The 22,106-nt window shown below is 35.7% G+C and overlaps 3 protein-coding genes across 4 annotated transcripts in view; 1 reads left to right on the top strand and 2 right to left on the bottom strand.

Annotated features, from left to right (window-relative positions):
- lrp2a (low density lipoprotein receptor-related protein 2a) overlaps positions 1-2,750 on the top strand; it is a 109,916-nt gene extending 107,166 nt beyond the window's left edge. Inside the window, exon 79 of the mRNA XM_065252314.2 lies at positions 1,472-2,750. Within this exon, the coding sequence (XP_065108386.1) occupies positions 1,472-1,630 (159 nt within the window). The 3' untranslated portion in view covers positions 1,631-2,750. The remainder of the gene's footprint in view (positions 1-1,471) is intronic.
- Positions 2,751-2,804: 54 nt separating this feature from the next.
- Positions 2,805-8,603, bottom strand: rdh1 (retinol dehydrogenase 1). The gene is made up of 6 exons (XM_065252313.2): positions 7,958-8,603; positions 7,183-7,221; positions 5,665-5,992; positions 3,383-3,641; positions 3,097-3,260; positions 2,805-2,977 (listed from the first exon to the last, which is right to left on the bottom strand). Exons 1-6 carry the CDS (start codon positions 7,958-7,960, stop codon positions 2,943-2,945), a joined length of 828 nt encoding a protein of 275 aa, XP_065108385.1. The 5' UTR covers positions 7,961-8,603; the 3' UTR covers positions 2,805-2,942.
- Positions 8,604-9,615: 1,012 nt separating this feature from the next.
- Positions 9,616-20,367, bottom strand: dhrs9 (dehydrogenase/reductase (SDR family) member 9). Of its 2 annotated transcripts, none has more exons than XM_065252315.1 (5): positions 20,256-20,367; positions 12,045-12,359; positions 11,703-11,961; positions 10,162-10,325; positions 9,616-10,064 (listed from the first exon to the last, which is right to left on the bottom strand). In XM_065252315.1, exons 2-5 carry the CDS (start codon positions 12,355-12,357, stop codon positions 9,841-9,843), a joined length of 960 nt encoding a protein of 319 aa, XP_065108387.1. In that variant the 5' UTR covers positions 12,358-12,359; positions 20,256-20,367; the 3' UTR covers positions 9,616-9,840. The 2 variants fall into 2 exon arrangements, with proteins under 2 accessions (XP_065108387.1, XP_073668093.1); XM_073811992.1 differs by lacking the exon at positions 20,256-20,367 and adding an exon at positions 18,218-18,237.
- Positions 20,368-22,106: the final 1,739 nt, after the last annotated feature.

The following is a 22,106-nucleotide window of genomic DNA, read 5'->3' as shown; positions in this document are numbered from 1 at the left end:
TCCGAAACCGCCTACTTCATACTATATAGTACGCGAAATGCAGTAGGCGAGGCGACTAGTATGTCCGAATACGTAGTATACGAAAAACAGTATGTGAAAAGTCCCCAGATGACCTACTACTTCCGGTTAGATTTTGCAGTGTGCATACGATGGACACTTCACTTTCCCATGATGCCCCTGGAGAGGAGTTGTCCAACGAAGAAGAAGAGGCATGCGACTGTTTTCGCGCTAGAATGACATGACGTGATGAGGACGTATGTCACGTGATGTAGCAACATGGCGGATGTTGTACGTCCGAATCTCATTCATACAGTATTACCAGGATTCATACTATACAGTACCTACTGTTTTAACAGTCAGTAAGTAGGTACTTCATCTTATTCAGTACCTACTATACAGTATGCGGTGTCGAATGCAGCCGAGGACTTTAAAGGGGCAATAAGTAGGATTTTAAGTGTTTTATTAATCAAAATCAATGTCTTTAATCATTAATATGTCCTCATTGGTGTCAAATGACCTTTGCCAGTAATCTGACTTTTCTTTGTAAGCTTAGAATTTCTTCTCTTTACTTACATTGAACGGGTAAGTCCAAGGAGGCATCCATATTGTTCCGCCATATTGATAAACTATAATAGCAGAGAGGGACAAAAAGCACTAACCTACCAACACGTTTCCATTCAGAACACGTGAACAAGCTGCAACCGACAAGGAGATCAGCGATTACATAACGGCTACCGTAGCTGCAACACGCATTTGAAAAGGGGAGGAGCTAGAGAGCACTGTTCGTTTGAATGCAAAATACAATTCCACCACTAGATGGGGGTAGATCCTACTTATTGCCCCTTTAAATAAGAGAACTAATGAGGGGAACAGGTGAAAATCATAACAGGTAAGGGATCGGGTAAAAAGTGACGGGACAAGGAAAACACGTGGCCTGATAATAAATAATCCCTAGACACGTGTTCCCACACAAAACATGGTACCTGTCACAATAAACTAGATGTAATACAAGACAAGATCCTGACAGAATATGCATATCAAATGAAAAAAAAATTGATTAGTTCTCTTTTTATCACCTCTCAAATATTTTGAGCAAAAAGCTGAGATAATTGCATTTTTGTGAAAGACCTTTGATAGAGATCAGATTTAGAGCGATCCTCAAAACTTAGACGAACATGCAGCTGCTTGCCCTAGGGCAATACTTCCGGGTTTTATAAAGTTGTGGAAAAGCACCACCTGAAAACATGATCATAGGACCCCCTTAAATCATTTTAGATTAAAGCTGGATGCACTTGAAAGATGCTTTTATCCAAAGCTACTTACAGTACATTTAATCTATCATTTTTATCAGTATGTGACTTGTTCACTGGGGATCAAACCCATCATCTTTGCATTATTACCGCAATGCTCTACCAACTGAGCTACAGAAAAAGACATGATATATAAGTGATGCAAACATTATTTGTTGCAGATGCAGGACCAGCAGGCTGTTGGAGGTGAAGAAGCCAGCGATACTCAACCATCTCCATTCGTCCCCCCTCCCAAAACTCAGAAACTGAGCTCCTATACACCCACAGAGGACACCTACAGAGATACGGCCAACCTGGTCAAAGAGGACAGTGAAATATAACCATCACAAATATAAGCGACACACTCCCTTTGCCCAAAATCTTATTTTTATATGCAGCCGAATCATTGTAAGATTACTTTGCAAAACGAAGATGGAGATAAATTTGATCAAATGTTTGTACAGTATCACCTACAGTAAGTAAGGTCTGTCCAGAGTTTGCCTTTGTATGCCAATTCTTGTATGATGATTTTTTTTATTGTGATGTCATATTTGTATATCTTTGCACTGATGCTGCTGATGGAGAATGCTATGAATATTTTGTACATTTGTAAATTGAAAAGATTTTGTTGATGTCCTCTGCTGAGAAGTTATTTTAAAATAGATAAATACTTATTTCTGGAAATACACGAGCATGCCAACATTACCGTACGAGTAATGTGCTTCGAGTCTTTGCCATTATATCAGATTGTTTTTAACGGTTTTGCCATGGAAGAGACAAACATGACACATATGCATTGTTTATGGATATATATACCTCATTTCTGGAGCGGTCAGCTTGAAGAGAAGCAGCAGAAATCATAATATCAGTCAACATATCATGATCTGTTTGTGACTTTAATAGTCCAGCAAGTAAACATTAACAATAGGATTTGTGATATCTAGAAGGTTAATTTAATTTAATGTGGCTGTATTATCTTCTTGCTCTGAAGAAAGGGACTCTCATCTGAACACAATAATAAAATGCAGTCATTTGATACATTCCCTGCCTTCCATAAGAGTAAATACTAGTGTGATATTACAACAGTGGCAGAAAAATGTGATAAAATATACTTGAAAATGTTCACGATATATGCATGTAAAATAATTATGATAGTTTTGTACATCTCTGATATCCCACCAGCGGGAACGGCTCTTCATATTTACTACGCAACCTGTGCAGTAAAGTCAATATATTTTAAGTGATTTTGTATTATAATGACAGAAAATAAATATTATAAATGTATTCATCTTTATAAGCCCATGTGTCTATAAATGGAACTGGAAACAAATTGATGCTGCTGTGAAATAAAATCAAATAAATTTGTTTGTTTTCTATGTACAGTTTCAAACAATGTCATATAACACAATTTGAACAAAACCTATATGTCTTTATTTCATTGCGTTCAATAGCAGGATGATTTTGATGATCTCATGACTCTTTGGGAAAAGGCAAAAGTAAGCTCATGATGAAGTCTGCTACACGGGTAGGCATGTATGAAAGAGGAATCCAAAAAAGCTTAGCGTCCCAACCAGCTGCATATCGCGTCCTAGGATTACGAGCCGACAGAGCGTGCACCATACATGATGTCACTTTGGAAATGTCACTACTGCCTTAAATACCCATAGAGAACGCCTGCAACTTCATATCTAGAAGAAACAGATTGAGAAAAAAGCACAAGTGTACATCATGACTTCTTATTTTGGGGTGAACTATCCCTTTAAATATCAAACATGGAAGTGATCGATATGACATCACTGGTACTCACATTCCTGCAGGTATGAGTCTCCGTAGGATCTCCTGACCTCGGCAGGAAGACCGTTCCAGCGTTTCTTTAGATCCTCTTGAATCAGACCAAGATCTGTTACTTGCGTTTTAAAGAAACCTGGTTCAATGATACTTACCCTGATGCCAAAGTGACACATATTCCTCCTAACAAAACAATGAGAAGTCAGAGACAGGGTATCCACATTGCCTATCCAAGTTACGCTGTTTTTAATGTAAAATAGCCTTCAATAAGGGATAGGGAAAGTTAAAATCTTTGTTAGATATACCTCAAGCTATCAGAAAATGCCTCCACGCCCCATTTAGAAAGACAATATCCTCCTCCGATGAGAGAGAGTCTGCCCAGTATGCTGGCAACATTCACCACCCTGCCTCGAGCTTTCTTCAGGAGAGGAAGAAACTTCAGGGTCACCTCAATGACGCCCATCAGATTTACATCAAGAACTTTCTTAAAGTCCTCCAGCTCCATCCATTCTGTGGGACCGATGGGGATTGAGATACCAGCATTGTTCACCAAGCCCCATAGACCTGAGGGAAGAAAAAACAATGCTTTGTGTGTTATAGATGGATTGGTACCTTGCAACTATGCAGTACATCAGGTTTCCCACTATTCTCAAGAAATTAATTTTTGTGATTTGGACACCTAGCCCTGGATTATAATTTATTGCATCCACAATAAGCAATTTCTACGTGATTAATTATTATGAATATATATTAATATTATTATTAACAATTGAAAAAGATGAAGATGTAATTTTATAATTTTAAACTTTATAAAATAATAGGCTACGCAGTCAAATCTTTTTATTTGAATACTGCGCAATAACACAAAGTAAACTTTGAACTATTATTGTATAAGTCTAATACCAGGTGGAAACCCAGGTGCATAATCCAACTGTTTTTGTTGTGCATAAAACTCAATTTGATTTACACACACACACATCAGAGATACACAGCCTACACACATTTTAAAGTATAGGGTCACTTGAAATGTTTTTCATAACATTTTTTTTATTTTATGCTTAATGGTCTGAAATTATTTTGTAGACAATATAATTGTGCAAACGAATTTGTTTTATTGCAAAACCAACATTTTAATTAATAGAAATGTTTTTAAATTGATTAGAAAAATCAGCCTATAGGAGCTCAGCAAATATGTTAAAGGGGTCATATTACGTTGTAATATAAGTCTTTGGTGTCCCCAGAATATTTATGTCAAGTTTTAGCTCAAAATACCCCACAGATAATTTTTTATAGCATGTCAAAATTACCATTTTGTAGGACCTGGCAAAAATGTGCCGTCCTTTAAAATGCAAATGAGTTGATGAAATACAAACACTGATCACAATGATGGTGGTTTGTTGCAATTGAAACTTAATTGTGCTGTCAATTATTTTTTCTCGCTCTCTTTCTCTCTCCCGAAATCGCAGTGCCGTGGTTGGATAGTGTAGATTAATGGGCGGTATAATTGCAATTGGTCTTGCTACCTACATCACAAAACAGGCGAAATCTGAACAACCTATTTTTTCACATGCTTGCAAAAAATTGGCTTACCCAAACAAAGTTACTGTGTTGTACTTTTTCACGTTTTCTGGGTTGATAGAAGCACTGGGGATCCAATTATAGCACTTAAACATGGAAACAGTCACATTTTCATGACATGACCCCTTTAACTCCTTCCATAGCCTACTTAGGGCCCTGTCCCAAATGGCGCACTTCATGTGGACATTCGGTCTCGTGGCCTTAAATTGCGTGCACTCGCTTAGTCAACGAGTCCGTATGGTGTCCCATCTGTCATTTTTACACTCCGAAGTGTGCTCATTAGCGTCCCCTTTGCACCCTCGGTGGGGTCTTTGGCGAAGGCTGCAGGCTTCATGCACTTTACGAACCCAGAAGTCCTTGCGAAAGAGCAATCAGACAACGTAAGGGAGGAGTTCACACTGATGGGCAACTTCTCTTCCTATTTCTGGCTTGACGCTCGAGTCTGTCCCAAAATACAACTCGTGTCAAGGGTCCCTAAAGTCTGCACTACATGATGTCATCAAAGTGTGGACTCTGAGGAAATCCGCAAGTCCGGAGTGTGCCGTTTGGGACAGGACCTTAAAGTGAGACCTTGATAAAATGACACAAGTTGCCTACATTATTTGCTAATTCTTGTTAAAGAGTGACTGAAGATGCTCGAATATAACATAGTTTGAGATTATTTTGTATTTTTCATAGTTCCTATCTTTTATATTTTATTCCATAGTTTACTTATATTTTAAAATGTGGAAACATATTTAAAAATGAGTGACCCTTAACTTTTGAATGATAGTAGTCTATATAAAACCACAGGTCACTGAATTAAGCAGGTTAGTGCAAACATCAGATGTGTGTTTGAGGATTGATGTCATTCCATAATATGATGATGTGCATATGATGCATTAACTTATTAACTAAATGCGTCCTGTCCAAAAGTTGACCAAAAATGCAGATAAACGAGTCAGACCGAGTGCTTTTATCTCCACTTTATCGTCACCTGTGCTTGACTCGAGCTGGCACACTATCTCACCTCTCTCTCCGGTCTCGATGCGCACGCGCTCCAGCGCGCTCTCGATGCTCGCGCTGTCGGTAACATTGAGCAGAAGCGTCCTCAGTGTGGGGGAGGCGGCAGCCCGCAACCGGGAGGCGCCAGATTCCGTTAGACACGCGGCGATGACGCGAAAGCCCCGCTGATCGAGCTGCCGCGCTGCAAGGTTTCCGAAACCGCTATCGCACCCTGTCACCAACACGTGCTTCTCATGGATGTTGTGGATGCGAGTAGAGTCTCTGATGAACCACACAATCATCAGCGCGACTGCTGCCAGTGCGCATGCGCACAGCAGGTTACTGGTGAGCACCTGCGGGACAGAGATGCAATTATCTCTCCGCACCATACTTTAGTATTTACTATAGAATTGTAATATACTATAGTATTTTGTAGTCTTTATACTTGTATAGTAGGCCCATTTTCAGGGGTGCCACTAACAATTTTGGGCCCTATGAAAGAATATAAGGTTGGGGCCTCTACGGCACCCATGTTACTACTAATAAAAATGATCTTTGGGGGCCCCTATAGTGCGTGGGCCCTTAGAATTGTACTTAGTGACACCCCCTGCCTATTCTGTAGTATTAACTACTATAAATTGATACTGTAGTATAGCCTACTTACAATTTTACTGAGGAAATATTTAAAACACTTTACTTTCTTGGAATTTTACTACAATTTACTACACAGTTTACTATATTTACTTATTGAAATATTTTTGGATGTGTCTATCTGTCTCTCTATAGATCGGTTAGTCTGTCTGTTCGTCTGTCTAACTGTTCGTCCGTCTGCCTGTCGGTCTGGCTGTCGGTCTGTAATAATAATAAAAAAAAAATATTTGGATTGCACTTTATATTGAACAATCTCAAAGTGCTACAGCATGACAGTCTAAAAACAATCTAAAATAGTCGAAAGTAATTAGAAGCAAAAATTTAAATATATAAAAAACATTTTAAAAGAAAGCTTTTTTTAAAAAGAAATGTTTTTAAGTTTTTCTTTTTTTGAAAACATCCATAGTCTGCGGAGGCCTCAGGTTGTCAGGGAAAGCATCTGTCTGTCGTTCTGTCTGTCTGTCAGTCCATTTGTCTGTCAGTCTGTCCATCAGTCCGTCTTACTATACTGTTTACTATATTTACTTTATTGTAGTATTTATCTGTCTGTCTGTCTGTCTCTGTCAGTCAATCAGTCTGTCTGTCGGTCTGTCCATCAGTCTGTCTGCCGGTCTGTCAGTCCGCCTGTCTGTCGGTCAGTCCGTCTGTGTGTCCATCTGTCTAGCAGTCTGTCTGTCCGTCAGTCTGACTGTCTGGCCGTCCGTCTGTCTGTTGGTCGCTCGGTCTGTCCGTCCGTCCATCCATCTGTCTGTCGGTCCGTCCGTCCGTCTGTCTGTCTGTCTGAACATCCGTCCGTCTGTACTTTTCAAGGGCTTAAAACAATGTAACAAGACAAAATTAAAGGTGACAAATTAACTTCAACTCTTGACAGGTTAGGTGTTTACATTCTCACCTGAACAAAGTCCAGAAACACACTACCCTCCTCAAATACCTAGAAAAACAACAAAATGTATGTATTAACTTAAAAAAAATAAGTGAGAGCAAACTCCATTTAGTTTGTAATTACATGAAATCAACCAACAGCCATAATCCCTGCTTAAAACAACAATACACATTCAAATGCTTTCCAATCAGCTGTTTACCATTAAAAACATTACAAAATGTCTTTATGTGGTGTGTTTCGGGTCTTATTCCAATAGGATTAAATAATATTCAGATGATTCCCATCTGCCACATAACAGAACCCAGCACATTAGAAACCATCAGAGACCATTTTGAGTTCCAATACAATTCCTATTATTTTACAAATGTACAGTTTCACAAACAGACATCATAGTAAAGTGTTTTATAGTTCTGGACTGCTGAAGAAAATACATTTAATCCTGACTTAGGACTAAAACAACAATCTCCTCTATTAAATCATTCATTTATCACAGGTTATGAAAGAGAGACTGGCTGGCACTCTACTGAGCTGTTTAAACAGTTACAGAAATAAACCATGCATAAAGAAAAACATATGTAATTCTTTCACATAGCCTCTAGGTGGCGTCTTACTATTCCTTCAAATTGTTAATGATTCATTGCAAATAATTTAAACTGTAACTCCAAACAATGAAATATATTTATTAAAAAAGTAGCTGCACGTTTGTACATTAGTAATGTTATTCATGCATAGATTGTTACGCAAATAATATGCCTTCGAGCAATTACAAAATCGACTGACATACCATGGCTGTGACGGTGGTCTCCAACACCTTGTTCACTAAGACACCTGTGAGAATACAATGTCTGTATTGTGCAAAGAGGGGCTGCCAATAGACAGCAGGGTCAAAGGTCTCTGCTGAGACTGAGTAAACACATAACTAAAGTTGTGTAATACTATAAACCGTATGGACTCTATTAGCTGCTAATCATACATTACCTTTAACCTATATAATGTTCATACTAGGTTGGACTAAAACAGTGGTTACCAGCCCTGTTTCTGGAGATCTACCCTCCTACACCTGCTTCTCATTTTTGGGATTAGCAGGTTCAGGTGTTTGATTAGGGTTTAAGGTGAACTTTGCTGGAAGGTACATCCCCAGGAACACTATTTTTATCCTCATTATTGGACTAATGTCAGGGGTTCTCAAAATGGGGTCCGTGAATCTTAGCCAGGGGGTCTGCGAAATAATTTTAGTTATGAATTACACAATTGTGCTGTATTATTAAAAAGGCCATATTTACTCATGGGGACCATTTACAAACTATGCTACTGTTGTTGCTGTTGACTATAAAAGCTTTTAAGAGTTTAGAGAAAAAAGTATACACTTCAGAAATGATTTTCAAGAAAAATGTTCTTGTCTTGTTTTCAGTAAAAATATTTAAAAATGATTTAAATTAAGATGCTTTCTCTTGATAAGCAAAACGACCCAAGAAAATAAGTCTAGTTTTTAGACCAGGAATATCAAATTTAAGTGATTTTGTGCATAAAACAAGCAAAAAAACTGCCAATGGGGTAAGCAAATTTTTCTTGAATTTAGTGTTTAAGCAAAAGGTTCAAGATTTTTTTGCTTGTTTTCTGCACAAAATCACTTAAATTTGAAATTTTTGGTCTTAAAACTAGACTTATTTTCTTGGGTCGTTTTGCTCATGAAGAAAATGGATCTTAATTTAAGAATTTTTTGATTTTTTACTGAAAACAAGACAAAAATACTAAGAATTTTTTTCCTTCAAAATCATTTTTTGAAGTGTACATTTTCAGTCAAAACACACTACAAAAAATGATTTTCAAGACAAAAATTCTTAGTATTTTTGTCTTGTTTTCAGTAAAAATATCTAATATTTCTTAAATTAAGAGGCATTTTCTTGATGAGCAAAACAACCCAAGAAAAGAAGTCTAGTTTTAAGAGCAAAAATATCAAATTTAAGTGATTTTGTGCATAAAACAAGCAAAAACTCTGCCAATGGGGTAAGCAAATTTTTCTTGAATTTAGTGTTTAAGAAAAATGTTCAAAATTCTTTGCTTGTTTTATGCACAAAATCACTTAAATTTGATATTTTTTGTCTAAAAACTAGACTTATTTTCTTGGGTCGTTTTGCTCATCAAGAAAAAAGCATCTTAATTTAAGAATCTGTAGATATATTTACTGAAAACAAGACAAAAATACTAAAAAAAGTTCTTAGAAAATCTTGAAAATATTTTTTTGCAGTGCATAATTGATTCAAGTTGAAATATGTCGTTGTTTATCATTATAAAACAGGTCTAAAATATTCAGGTTGTAATATGCAAACTGTGCTAAACATGTGCTAATCACTTTTATAATTATAAGGGGGTCCCTGAAAAACATTCTCCCCTTTAAGGGGTCCCAAAATAGCTGAAAAACCATGAAACACAAACAAGACATTAAACATAAACGTGCATTTGATTTGGCAAACACTTTTATTCAAAGCGATATTGCATTCAAGCTAAACATTTTTATCAGCATGACCCCTGGGATCGAACCCATGACCTTTGCAGTGCTCCGTCAAAATCTATTTTTTATATTTTAGAAAAACAATTCAAATGAGTTTCATTGATTTATTAAAAATAAAAGTACCACAGAGAAGTAGCTGTTAAGGACTCAATTGTCTACAGAATTGAACCTTTCGGTTTAACACCATTTCTCAAAAAGAAAGCATCAGAGATGAAAGTTGGCATGTAGGACAGAGGCAGCCAGAAGAACTTTGCATCCCAGCCTGGAGAATATCTCGTACGGGGACGTACGGCAGCCACGGCGTGCTCCATACAGTTCACGACCTTCATCAGATCTCCGTCTGACATCTTCTCAAACCTCTCCCGCATTACAACACTCACTGCAGACATTTGGTTAAGTATCATAAGAGTGAGATCAGGAGGACACATTGCAGAATGTAGTTCATTATCAACTCTCACCGTCGGATTTAAACTCACCTTTGTCCAAGTAGTCACTGCCGTAGTCGTCTTTGACATCTTGTGGCAACCTCTCCCAAAGTTTCTCCAAATGACTTTTTATGAGACAGGAGTCAGTGACGGTTGTTCTGAAGAAACCAGGTTCAATGCATAAAACCTTGACTCCGAATGGCGCCATGCATATCCTGTAAAACAAAGAATATAAAGCATTAACCCTTTAACCCTTTTTAAGTGTGAGGCTGAAAAAGTGACCTTTAAATTAATTCAACTCTGTCATTCTTTGGTCTAGAAGCATAATCGTTGTCTCTTTTAAAGACGACACTTTAAAACTTTTAAAAGTTGTAAATATTAAACAAAAAAAATAGTTATAATAGTTTAGGTTTATTTAAAAAAAAAAACATATATATATATATATATATATATAATATAAAAAAGCAATAAAGTATATATTATATATCAACTTAGTTGATCCAAATTTCAAGTTTAAATCACAAACAATGAGGTTGTCACACTTTTAGTGGTTTTACCAACAAAGGCCACTAGGTGTCATACTCACAAATCACAAATTAATAAATTACTTTCACTGCATCATTAATATTATTAAAAAAAAGGTTTTGAAACATGAAAACTACATTCTTTGAGCCTTCCAATGATATATACAGGAGTGCACATAACTAAAAAATATATAAACATACAAATATATCAAATAAAAGACCGGCCCCTTTGCTTTCAAACAAACAATAAACAAAGAAACAAAACTAAATATGGGTATTTTTCTTTAAATATACACATTTTTAGCAAAAAGGTGAAATTATTGCTTTTTTGTTAAGGAATTTTGTTAGTGAATCTCATTTATAAAACTGTGCGTAGGATCCTTACTAAAAATGTACGTACGCACAAAAGCCAAAAATGGCATATGCCAAAAGATATTAAGACTTATAAAACAAAGCAATTTTTCCTTTATAAATCACAGATCACGTGCAAGTGTGCATAAAAGAAATATCCTCAGATCCCACCCTGTAAGCCCATTCTCCCATTAAAATTTGTTTTTTTTATAAATCACAACCTTTACGTGAGAACTGGCGTATGCATGTTTTTAGCCCCATTTTGGTCGTACGCACCTTTATAAATGAGACCCCAGATTCAGAACGATTATCAAATCATACACAGAGTTTAAAATGAGTAAATAACGTTTTTGGCTTTAGCTTTTCAGAAATTGGGTAAGTGCGCCATCTAGTGGATAATCGCGGCATCCAACATCTTAGTACACAATATATCTTTTCTGTGTTCAACGGAATAAAAAAACTCATACAAGTTTAAAACTACATGAGACTGAAAAAATAATGACAGAATTTTCATTTTTGGGTGAACTATCCCTTTAATCTTAAAATTATTGCACCAGAAATGTACACTATGACAATAAACTGCTTAGACTTCTAAAAAGCAAGCAAATATAATATTGTTCTAATATAATAGCATCTAAAGCGCCAGACGCCTATTAATAAAATACCAAATGATGCAAACATTTAAATTGTTCTCCAGTCCACTTACAGTAATCTTACCTTAGACTGTCATTGAATGCCTCTACTCCATACTTAGATATGCAGTACGCTCCTCCAATAGGACTGATCCTTCCAAACACACTGGCCACATTGACCACTCTACCTTTAGCTTTTTTAATGAGAGGTAACACGCTCAAAGTGACCGCAATAACCCCATACAGGTTAACATCTATCATGTGTTTAAAATCTTCAATCCCCAACCAGTCATAAGCAGCAGTTGGGACAGAGACACCAGCGTTGTTAACCACAGCCCACAGACCTGTTCGATAAACACACATACGCTGTACGTTATGTTAATCTATACATGCTTACATGCAAGAAATTAAACATGACGTGTCGTACCTCTCTGCCCGACCAGGGTTTTAATGGCGTCTGCAACTTTTTTGACATTGTCATTATCAGTCACATCCAAATGCAATGTTGTGAGTTTGTCCGTGCAGATCTTCTTCAACTCATCTTCTCCTTTTTCTGAGTAACAGCCGGCGATGACACGGAAACCTTTATTATCCAGGTGTCTAGCCAAGAGATTCCCAAAGCCTGAATCACACCCTGTTATGTACACAAACTTGTCTGATTTGTCAGGAACTCTTCCCAATTCACGGAACCACCGATACACGTAGAACGACAGTATGAGGACGATAACGTACAGAAACATGTCTGCGAGAGAAAGTGAAAAATGTTAAGTTTTTAAGATATAAAAAGCAGATCCATTAACATCCAAGCAAATCTCAGCGTCAACAAAATATGAGACATGCGTGGTCAAAGCTCCACTGATAAGAGTTTATGATCTAGTGAAATATTAACTACAGCAAACACAATAGATTTGGGAAAGTGCCACAAAACCCTAAAGTTGAAAGAAACTGGGTTACAGATAAATAAGATGATTAATATAGACAACAAAGCAGTGGAAATATAAACAGTGTTTGCTTTTTATTCAGTTTGCTTTAGATATTAATACAATTAGCCTATCTGGTTAGGGAAATCATATTGTTTTACCCAACTGCATGACATAATAAAATAACAGCACATCTTTCTTTCTTACTTACAATACAGATTTTACATAACAATTACAAATGCATAAATTATGAGATTAATATTTAAATCAAATTAACAATATTTTTCGCCCAGAGCTCTGTCGATTAAATATTTTGTTAAATCTGTAAGCAAGATATAATTTTAATTAAATATTTACATATTATTGCAGATCAAACAAAAAATATGCCACTACCTGTCCCCATAAATGTTTGTCCCTTTGTGCCTTCCACAGTCCGGTGTACAATGTATAAAGGTGGCTGTTGGTTCAGCAGGTAATTGTTTTAACTTTGTTTATAAGTTATCAGACTATTTCACAAAATGCTGAATTTGCTCATTGTTTTAATTTTAAATGCAAACATAAATTTCTACACTGCAAAAAATTATTTTCAAGAGAAAAATCTTAGTATTTTTGTCTTGTTTTCAGTAAAAATATCAAAAAATTTAATTAGTTTTTAAATTAAATTAAGATGCTTTTTCTTAAAGCAACACTATGTAGTTTTTTTACGTTTAAATAATGTCTCTAAAATTATTTCAGTGATAGAACAACTTTTAACTGGACAAATTGTACTGTTGCTGCAACCTGAGCAGCCTCCTAGCTGCTACAAGCACACTCTAAAAGTCGAGGTGGAGGGTAGGAAACACAGCCCCGCCCCTCCCCCTGCCTGCAGAAGAGTGTCTGATACCAGGCATTGTTGCGCTTTTCAACCACATGGGGGAGCTGTAAGTCATTTTTACATGGAAACTACATAGTGTTGCTTTAACAAAACGACCTAAGAAAATACAGTAAGTCTAGTTTTTAGACCAAAAATATCAAATTTAAGTGATTTTGTGCATAAAACAAGCAAACAAAAAATCTGCCAATGGGGTAAGCACATTTTTCTTGAATTGTTCTTGAATTTAGTTTTTAAGAAAAATGTTCAAGATTTTTTTGCTTACCCCATTGGCAGATTTTTTTGCTTGTTTAATGCACAAAATCACTTAAATTTTATATTTTTGGTCTAAAAACTAGACTTATTTTCTTGGGTCATTTTGCTCATCAAAAAAAGCATCTTCATTTAACAAGTTTTAGATATTTTTACTGAAAACAAGACAAAAATACGAAGTAAGAAAGTCATTTTTTGCAGTGTAAGCTACAGTATGCCACAAAACTAAGCAAAAGCATAAAAATCACAATTTTTAAATCATTACCTTAAGACAGGGACAACAAGATCAGAAACCCAAACCAAAAGAACTAAAATGACAAATTAACTTAAAAAACAAACAAACACAGAACAGCGCTTGTTTGCTGGTTGCAGTCCCCTTTCTGTCCCATGCTTCTATTTTGGGTCCCTTTTATATGTGAACCGTAAAGTTAAGACATCGTCACACAAAGAAAAAAGACTTGTTCGACTTCATTCTTGGATAAATGTGTGCAGTTGTATTTGAAGCACCTTAACAGCTTTTGTAAGAACTTTTGGAAGTGATTCTACTCAGGCAATATGTTAAAAAACAGTATGTTTATACAAGGCCGGCCCTGGGCATAGGCGGAACAGACAAATGCTAAGGGCGCCGCCCACCTCTTGGAGCACCCGCCCGCCCAAGTGATTATTTTTATTTATTACACGGCTCTCTGGAATGCTTGATTCTGATTGGTCAGTTGAGACATTTGCAGGTTCGTTCTTTTCGAATAATAACCGCTCCAAAATAATAACGCATAGCCGGTACTACTTTTACGAGTAAGATCGCTCCGCGCCAATAAAGATCAATAAAGATTACTGTTTGTTTGGCGCCATCTTGTGACAAACACTGGACAACCACGACAAGACACAGAGAGCTTACTGAGACTGAACTTGACAAAATAGAGCATGACAGCTACGAAGCCAACACACAAAAAAATACAGAATGGGCATTAAAACTTCTCAAAGACTGGCTAAAAGAGAAAAAAATGGAGACAGACAAGTATGAAGCAGAAGATCTTAATAAGGTATTACGATCATTTTATGCATCTGTGCAAAGTTTCGCGGAAGGATAAAAATGTTAATTTAAAACAAATATGCCAATAAAATGTTTCAAATTCATATTCATGTCCAGTTTTTTTTCTTATGTGACAAGTAGCCGTGTAATAAGCGGGATAATGTAGAGGCAGCCGGTAGTTATCGGGAAATAAGCCCCTTCAGTGTGATACAAGACCCTCCGCTTCGCGTCGGGTCCTGATCACACTGTCGGGGCTTATTTCCCGATAACTACCGGCTGCCTCTACATTATCCCTTACATATAGCCGATTTCATTGACACTGATAAGTTATCATGATGTCAAAAAGACCGAATCCATCTGGTGCCCAGGGAAGAAAAAAGAATAGAAGAGGAAGAAAAATGTGAAAAAGATATGGGTAGGTAATGACTAGTGATGGAGACGAGACTGCATATGCCGAGTCAAGACCGAGTCTTTGAAGGGCGAGACCGAGTCCGTTGGTTTTCAAATACAGTCGAGTCCGAGTCAAGACAGAGTCTTTGAGGAAGCAAGTCTGAGTCGAGACCGAGTCCTTTAGGAGTCGAGACCAAGACCATAAAAACATGCCATGTTTTCATATTCATGATTTAATATCACACCGGTTAATAATCAACAGTTAGGCCTACAGACTAAGCTAGATTGGGAATTGTTTAGAGGAGCAGTCTTAACGTCTTAACATGGACTATGCTTTTACTATCATTAAAAAAATACCACATGCATCATCTTCTGCCTATTTTTCTAGAGATAAATAAACGGCTCTGATGGCAGTATCTTTGCATTGCACCATGGGATGTCATTTTCAAAATATGCCCATCAACATTGCATTTTATTATTATTGTTGTTATGTGTTGTGTGTTTTTTATATGAACATAAAAAAATGCGTTGGTCTCGAGGACTGAAATTACGAGTCCTTCTCCTCCCACTGTGGTCCGAGACTGAGTCAAGACCGAGTCTTTAAAGGAACTGAGTCTGAGACGAGTCGGAGAAAGCAGGACTCGAGTACTACATGTAAGGTAATGTAGGCCTAAGGATGTATGATCAGTTTATGTTTATGTTGCATTAAGTTAGTTCAACGATGCTAGTAACGTTAACTAATTTAAATTAGCTTATGAAATAGTTGTGCAGTATTTTATGGTATTTTTATTTGAATTGGTTAAATTAGTAATGTTTTATACAGTTATTTTCAAAATAATAGCAGTGCCACATCAGTAACTTGACAAACCACTGTTATTTGTAGTAGTAATATTTCTGCATTGGAAATTATTTATTTACAGATGTAGTACTGTAGTGTATAGAAAAACAATAGACCCATTTGTAATGATATCCACACTTGTTCTGAGTTATAGACTCATTTAAAGTGGCATGATCAAAATAATAGCAGTGTGAAGTTTAATTGGAAAATCAGTTCATTCTGTGAAAAAAAAAACATCTCCTTTTTATCCTTTATTAAAGGTGACATAGAATGATTGAATGGGGTAAATGTTTTGTTTGGGTCTGTAATGCCTTAGAAGCTTCCTAAAAACCTCTCTCAGATAGCTCTATTAGGGTGGGGGATTTTAAACAAGTGGTTTTGCACCTATTTGGCTCCCCCTACTGGCTTAACTTGCAATCTCATTACCGATTGGCTGACTTTGCTGCCACTCAAAAAATGTAGCCAATTATTTTAAAGTGGAGGGGCAGTGAGATGCCTGTGATGTCATAAGCATCAGTTTTTCAGATTGGGCCGTTTTCTGGGTGACATTTCTAAAAGAGGAATTTCTATGAGACTGAGATGTTTAGCATGTCTAGCACTTTTGTATGTTTGTGAATGCGGGTAGAATACCATTATTCAACAAAGACAAGGTAAAAATGTTTTTTTATTCTCTGTCCCCTTTAAGAAAGAGCAAATGTTTCACCCATTGTTATAAAATATATTCTGTTGATTTGAGAGGGGAAAACGTATAAAGAAATGCAGCAAAGTTTATGATGCTCAGCATAAATTATCTCAAATGCTTTAAAATGGCAACAAAGCACCATTGTTGAAAAAAAGGCATGAGCAGAATCACATCAACTGGCCCAAAGAAAAATTGCGTAACATTTTGTGGCCTGGTGAGAGTAAAATTGTTATTTTGGGATCAAGTGGTTATCAACAGAAGCTCAGTTGACCCCCGGGTACAGAATTTAAGGTACACAGTTAAACATGGTGATGCAAAAGTCATGGTATTGGGATGTTTTTCATACTACCATGTTGGGCCTATTTATCGTATACAAGGGAACATGGATCAGTTTGAATACATCAGAATACTTGAAGAGATTATGTTGCCCTTTGCTGAAGAAAAAATGGGTTTTAACAAGACAACAACCCCAAAAACACAAGTAAGAGGGCAAAATCTTGGTTCCAGACAAAAAAGATTGAGGTTATGGAGTGACCAGGTCAATTCCCTGATCTCTACCCCATTGAAAACTTGTGGGGTGACATTTTTCTGATGCGAAACCTAAAAATTGACAGGCACTGTGGATCCTGAGTTGAAATACCTGTTTCTGGGTGCCAGAAGTTGGTTGACTTGATTTGACAAAGATGTGCAGAAGTTATCAACAACAATGGTTATGCAACTAAATATTAATAATTCAATAGTATAAAGTCAAGTTAAATCTTAAGAAATTGCTTCAGTTTTAAGTGTCTACAGAGAAAAATGCTATTTTTTAACAGCTTAATATTCATTTTATTTGCTTCCCTTTAAAAGAACAAGACAGACTATAGTACATTATTTTAATGCTTTGATTTGTAATTGAATGTGTAATGTTTTCAATACATTTGAAATATCGAAATAAACTCTGTTTTTGCACTTTATTCACTTTTATTAGTAAACTGCTATTATTTTGAATATAACTGTATATTCTGAAACAGATTTCATTGAGATATTCATGTGATTTTTTACTTTTAAATGGTATATATAGTCCATTATTTATTGACATAATATAAAAAATATTATTGATCAACTCAGAGGTATTTCAAAATTAATTTATTTTGCTAGGCAGGTTATACTTAAATCAATCAAGTCATCAACTACAATTAGGAACACGACATTATTAAATCAAGCACTTGAAACGATCAGCATAATATAAAAAGTCACAGAATCAAAGTCATACCTGGAAATATAGCAGTGTGCAAAGTTCTGAATACAGACTCTTCCCTGAATCTCTGCCAAAGCCCCTTAAATACTGACAACAAAGAAATGAAGTTTGACCCCTCCAAATGACCTTAAAAGACACCTGGATCAATACTCTGTCTAAACCACCCTCTAAAAGAAATACAGATTTTATCCTAAGTTCTTAAACTTTGGCCCACCTTATCTTAGACTAGTCACCTAACTTCTTGGTTCTTTTTTCGTGATATTGTCACGAATTTCCGTGTTTTTTCGTGATCGTATCACGAATTTATGTTTACGTGTAATTGTCACGTGTAATTGTCACTGTATCTGTATTTAAGGTAGTTATAAAGATGTCACTACCTGCTTTTGATTGGTTTTATACTGTGATTCAGACCCGCCTGTTATACCTCAGGCCATCTGTTTGAGTAGAAAACTTATTTACCTAAACATTACAAAAACAAAAATGAGAAGATATATTATACAAAATAAGATATTTATTGTATTTGATATATTTGTGTTGGCTTGAGAAAGCAAACATACTGATGTTGCCCTTAAACTTTTTATTATTATTTTTTTCTGAGACTAAATATTCTAACAGTAACTCCTCCTACAGCTTTCAAGCTACCAAACTTTGCACAGACCTCCAGTCTGATCTGAGGAGGCGTGCTTTAGATTTTATAAAAGATCGGACTTACGGTTCTCCTATACCGTCTGATCAAACGTCCCAACTCCCCAAAAAACTCCCATAAACACAAACACAAACACACACACACACACACACACACACACACACACACACACACACACACATAGAGACAGGCACAGACATGTAAAGACACACACTTAAAATACACACAGACATACACAACCACACACACTTACACTTACAAACATTTACACACACAAACACACTCGTACAAACACACACAAAACACATACACAACCACACACAGTTACACACACAAACACAATAGTACTCACACAAACATAATTGCACAAACAAGCATAAAAATACACAACACACACAGACACACACAATTATAGACACAACACACAAATGCACAAACACAAAATTAAACACACAAACATACCTGCACAAACACACAGACACATAAAATACACAACATATAACACACACAATTACGCACACAAACACAAAATTATAGAAACAAAACACATACACCACAGACACAGACATACACACAAACTGACATACACAACCACACACAATTGGACACACACAAACATACTCACACAAACACACAGACAGACACATGAACATACACAACCCACACAGAAATAAAAAACACACAAACATAACATACTCGCAAAAACACACAGACAAACACATAAAAATACACACAATTACGCACACAGACACAAAATTACTCAAACCGCACACACACACACACACACACACACACACACACACACACACACACACACACACACACACACACACACACACACACACACACACACACACACACACACACACACACACACACACACACACACACACACACACACACACACACACACACACAGACTTTATAGTCTACAAACAGTATCTATCTATCTATCTATCTATCTATCTATCTATCTATATCTATCTATATCTATCTATATCTATCTATATCTATCTATCTATCTATCTAGATAGATAGATAGATATTTAAAGATATATTATAAGATATACTTCTTTCTAATCTTAAGGTTTGAGTAACCTGATTTCATCATCTTAAAGGGCTGACACTGACTCACATCAGTGAGTAACTGTTGAAAATATGTTCTTATATTAATATGTGACACACAAACGCACACATAAACAATACACAAAAACACAGACTTTATACTCTACAAACAGTATAATATCTATCTATCTATCTATCTATCTATCTATCTATCTATCTATCTATCTATCTATCTATCTATCTATCTATCTATCTATCTATCTATCTATCTCTTACTCTCAAACTTTTTAAAGCCAACATAAAGTTTGTTCACAAACTTTAACCTCAACTAGTTGTATTCATTTTCACAAATTGTACAGCAAATTAAATTTTAAGTTGTTTTATGTGTGTATGCTTTTGTAAATGGACCTTCGAGTCAAGTTCAGGAAACTGGCATTGTAAGTTAGCGTTTGACCATTAACATTCAGACTCTGTCCTCTTTTTATAAAGTCATTGTATTTTTGTCACGAAGTGTACGAGCAACAGCAAGTTTTGTGTTCTTTATATTAGATCAGATCGGTTTCAATAGTTTAGTAAACTTAAGTGTAATTGTATCAAGTATGTAGCCCACAGTAGCAAAAACGATATCCTACAATAGCGACAAAAAGACTAAAAAACAAACTGCGAAAGAAAAACTGGTTGTAAGTGGTTTGTACTGTATCTACCTGTCGATCTGACTCGAGCCTCGTGTGTGTCCACTTCACTCGGTGTTGCATAAATGTTTGCTCTTGCGGATTTTACATCACTGAAATACGATGACGTGTCTGCTGTTAGTACGTAAACGTCACTTTGTGTTTTTCCTGAAGGGGGCGCTGCAGACCAGAAACATCTGCCCGAGAATATTTCACTAATACAGACATATTTTATATTATTTAGATATACTTTTTCATTAGATCTGTAATATGGAGAGTGATTCTTTCAGACATTTCTCACAAATGCAGCAGATTGCTAAATACAATGAGCAGGCACAGTAAGTGACATAAATGTCAAAGACATAGCGATCAATGTTTTATTCATTAATGCATCTGTTTACATTGACATTATTATGCAGAACCATAACCTCAATGTCAAATATTCTGATTATTGGTTAATGATTGCAAGCTTTTCTCAAAACAACACCAACCATCAAACACCAACAAAAGACTTTATCAGCTTAACTGTGAAACTGATTAATAAATGATGATAAATGATTTATTACAGGCCAGACATTCAGCAGGTATTCACCGTCCGGTCATTGACCATATTTTACACACCTGACTTTTTTCTTAAATTAATTTAATCCATAATCTATATGATTTATAAACTTTTTTTTTTATTAAATGTGTTATTTTAGATTCCTACAAAAACATAGGCATAGATATAACATAAACAGCCCATAAAGCACAAAACAAACAAGTTACCTTTTACATACAGTAAGTTATATCTTAGTCAATTTAACATACGATGGTCAAATATGTTGCTTTGCTGTGTGGAAGGCTGGAAGTGTGCGGCATAGTTTTTCTTTGTTTAGCTGTGAAATGAACTATTACATTTTTTTTTTAAATATCAAAATATTTTTTGTATTAAAAAATTTAATCAAAACAAATGCTCAAACTTGGTTATTATTATTATTATTAAGATTTATGTTCAATTATATTGTAAATCATTTATGACACAACAAAACAAACTGATAATCAACTATACTTTTAACTAAAAAAAAAACTATTAACAATTGTCTGTAGAAGTATAATGTTTTGTATTAGTAGTAAATCACAATGATTACCTTTCACAATATTTTTTTTTGCAAATGCATACACACACTGCTTAATTAATGTCAGAAATGTGCGTTATTTTTGCTCCTTGTTGAAGTAAGATTAAGCGGCCAAAACGTTGTTTATATGTATTCCCACAGCATTACATTTGATTGGTTGAGCAAAGTTTGTAAAGTCAAAATAAGATATCTTGAAATTGTATAATTTAAACATTTTAATGCATTTTATTAGCATGGGATAGCCAGGCTATCATTTTATATAAAATGAGTTGTTTGTAAGCTTCTGAATTTAAATAGCCATGACGTCACAGCAAGGGTTGAATGACCAATAGGTTATTAACCTATCTGTCATATTTTATAATAATACATCTTGTATTAATAATTCAAGCTGAATATGTGCAATTGTTGATAAGAGGGAATCATTCACAGTCAAAACTACCATGACCAAGTGTTAAATAGTCTATGACTCGAGGAATATTTTGGTACATTGAACCCTGAAGCAGACACTTCAACAATTGTTTTTATTACACACCAAATCAATAAGGGAAGGGGAGCTTGAAAAACACAAATTATATGGTTTTGACTGCAAGGTCAATGGCCTATTAAGATTTTTGTCAAGGTCATTTATTTATAAAGCACAAGTAGCAACAGCTTGTTGGGCCAATGTGCTGTACATTAAAAAAAACATGTAACACAAAAGAAACAACATATTTCTAAACAGGGTTTTAACAAAAAGCATGAGCATGTTATTTTTTAAACATCAGTG

Source organism: Paramisgurnus dabryanus, chromosome 15, assembly GCF_030506205.2.
Source record: "Paramisgurnus dabryanus chromosome 15, PD_genome_1.1, whole genome shotgun sequence".
NCBI lineage: Eukaryota > Metazoa > Chordata > Actinopteri > Cypriniformes > Cobitidae > Paramisgurnus > Paramisgurnus dabryanus.
The sequence above is the reverse complement of the archived record's forward strand: the minus strand, read 5'-3'. Positions and strand labels throughout refer to the sequence as shown.

What these genes read in the sequence shown, in the direction of transcription:
- rdh1 (XM_065252313.2), bottom strand. An exon ending in CATCGAGACCGGAGAGAGAG is followed by an intron (nt 3,642 to 5,664) that starts GTGAGATAGTGT and finishes TTCTTCCCTCAG; the next exon opens with GTCTATGGGGCTTGGTGAAC. An exon ending in AGACTCATACCTGCAGGAAT is followed by an intron (nt 2,978 to 3,096) that starts GTGAGTACCAGT and finishes TGTTTCTTCTAG; the next exon opens with ATATGAAGTTGCAGGCGTTC.
- dhrs9 (XM_065252315.1), bottom strand. Translation starts at nt 12,357, where the DNA reads ATGTTTCTGTACGTTATCGTCCTCATACTGTCGTTCTACGTGTATCGG. An exon ending in GCATTCAATGACAGTCTAAG is followed by an intron (nt 10,326 to 11,702) that starts GTAAGATTACTG and finishes TTTGTTTTACAG; the next exon opens with GATATGCATGGCGCCATTCG. An exon ending in CAGTGACTACTTGGACAAAG is followed by an intron (nt 10,065 to 10,161) that starts GTGAGTTTAAAT and finishes AAATGTCTGCAG; the next exon opens with TGAGTGTTGTAATGCGGGAG.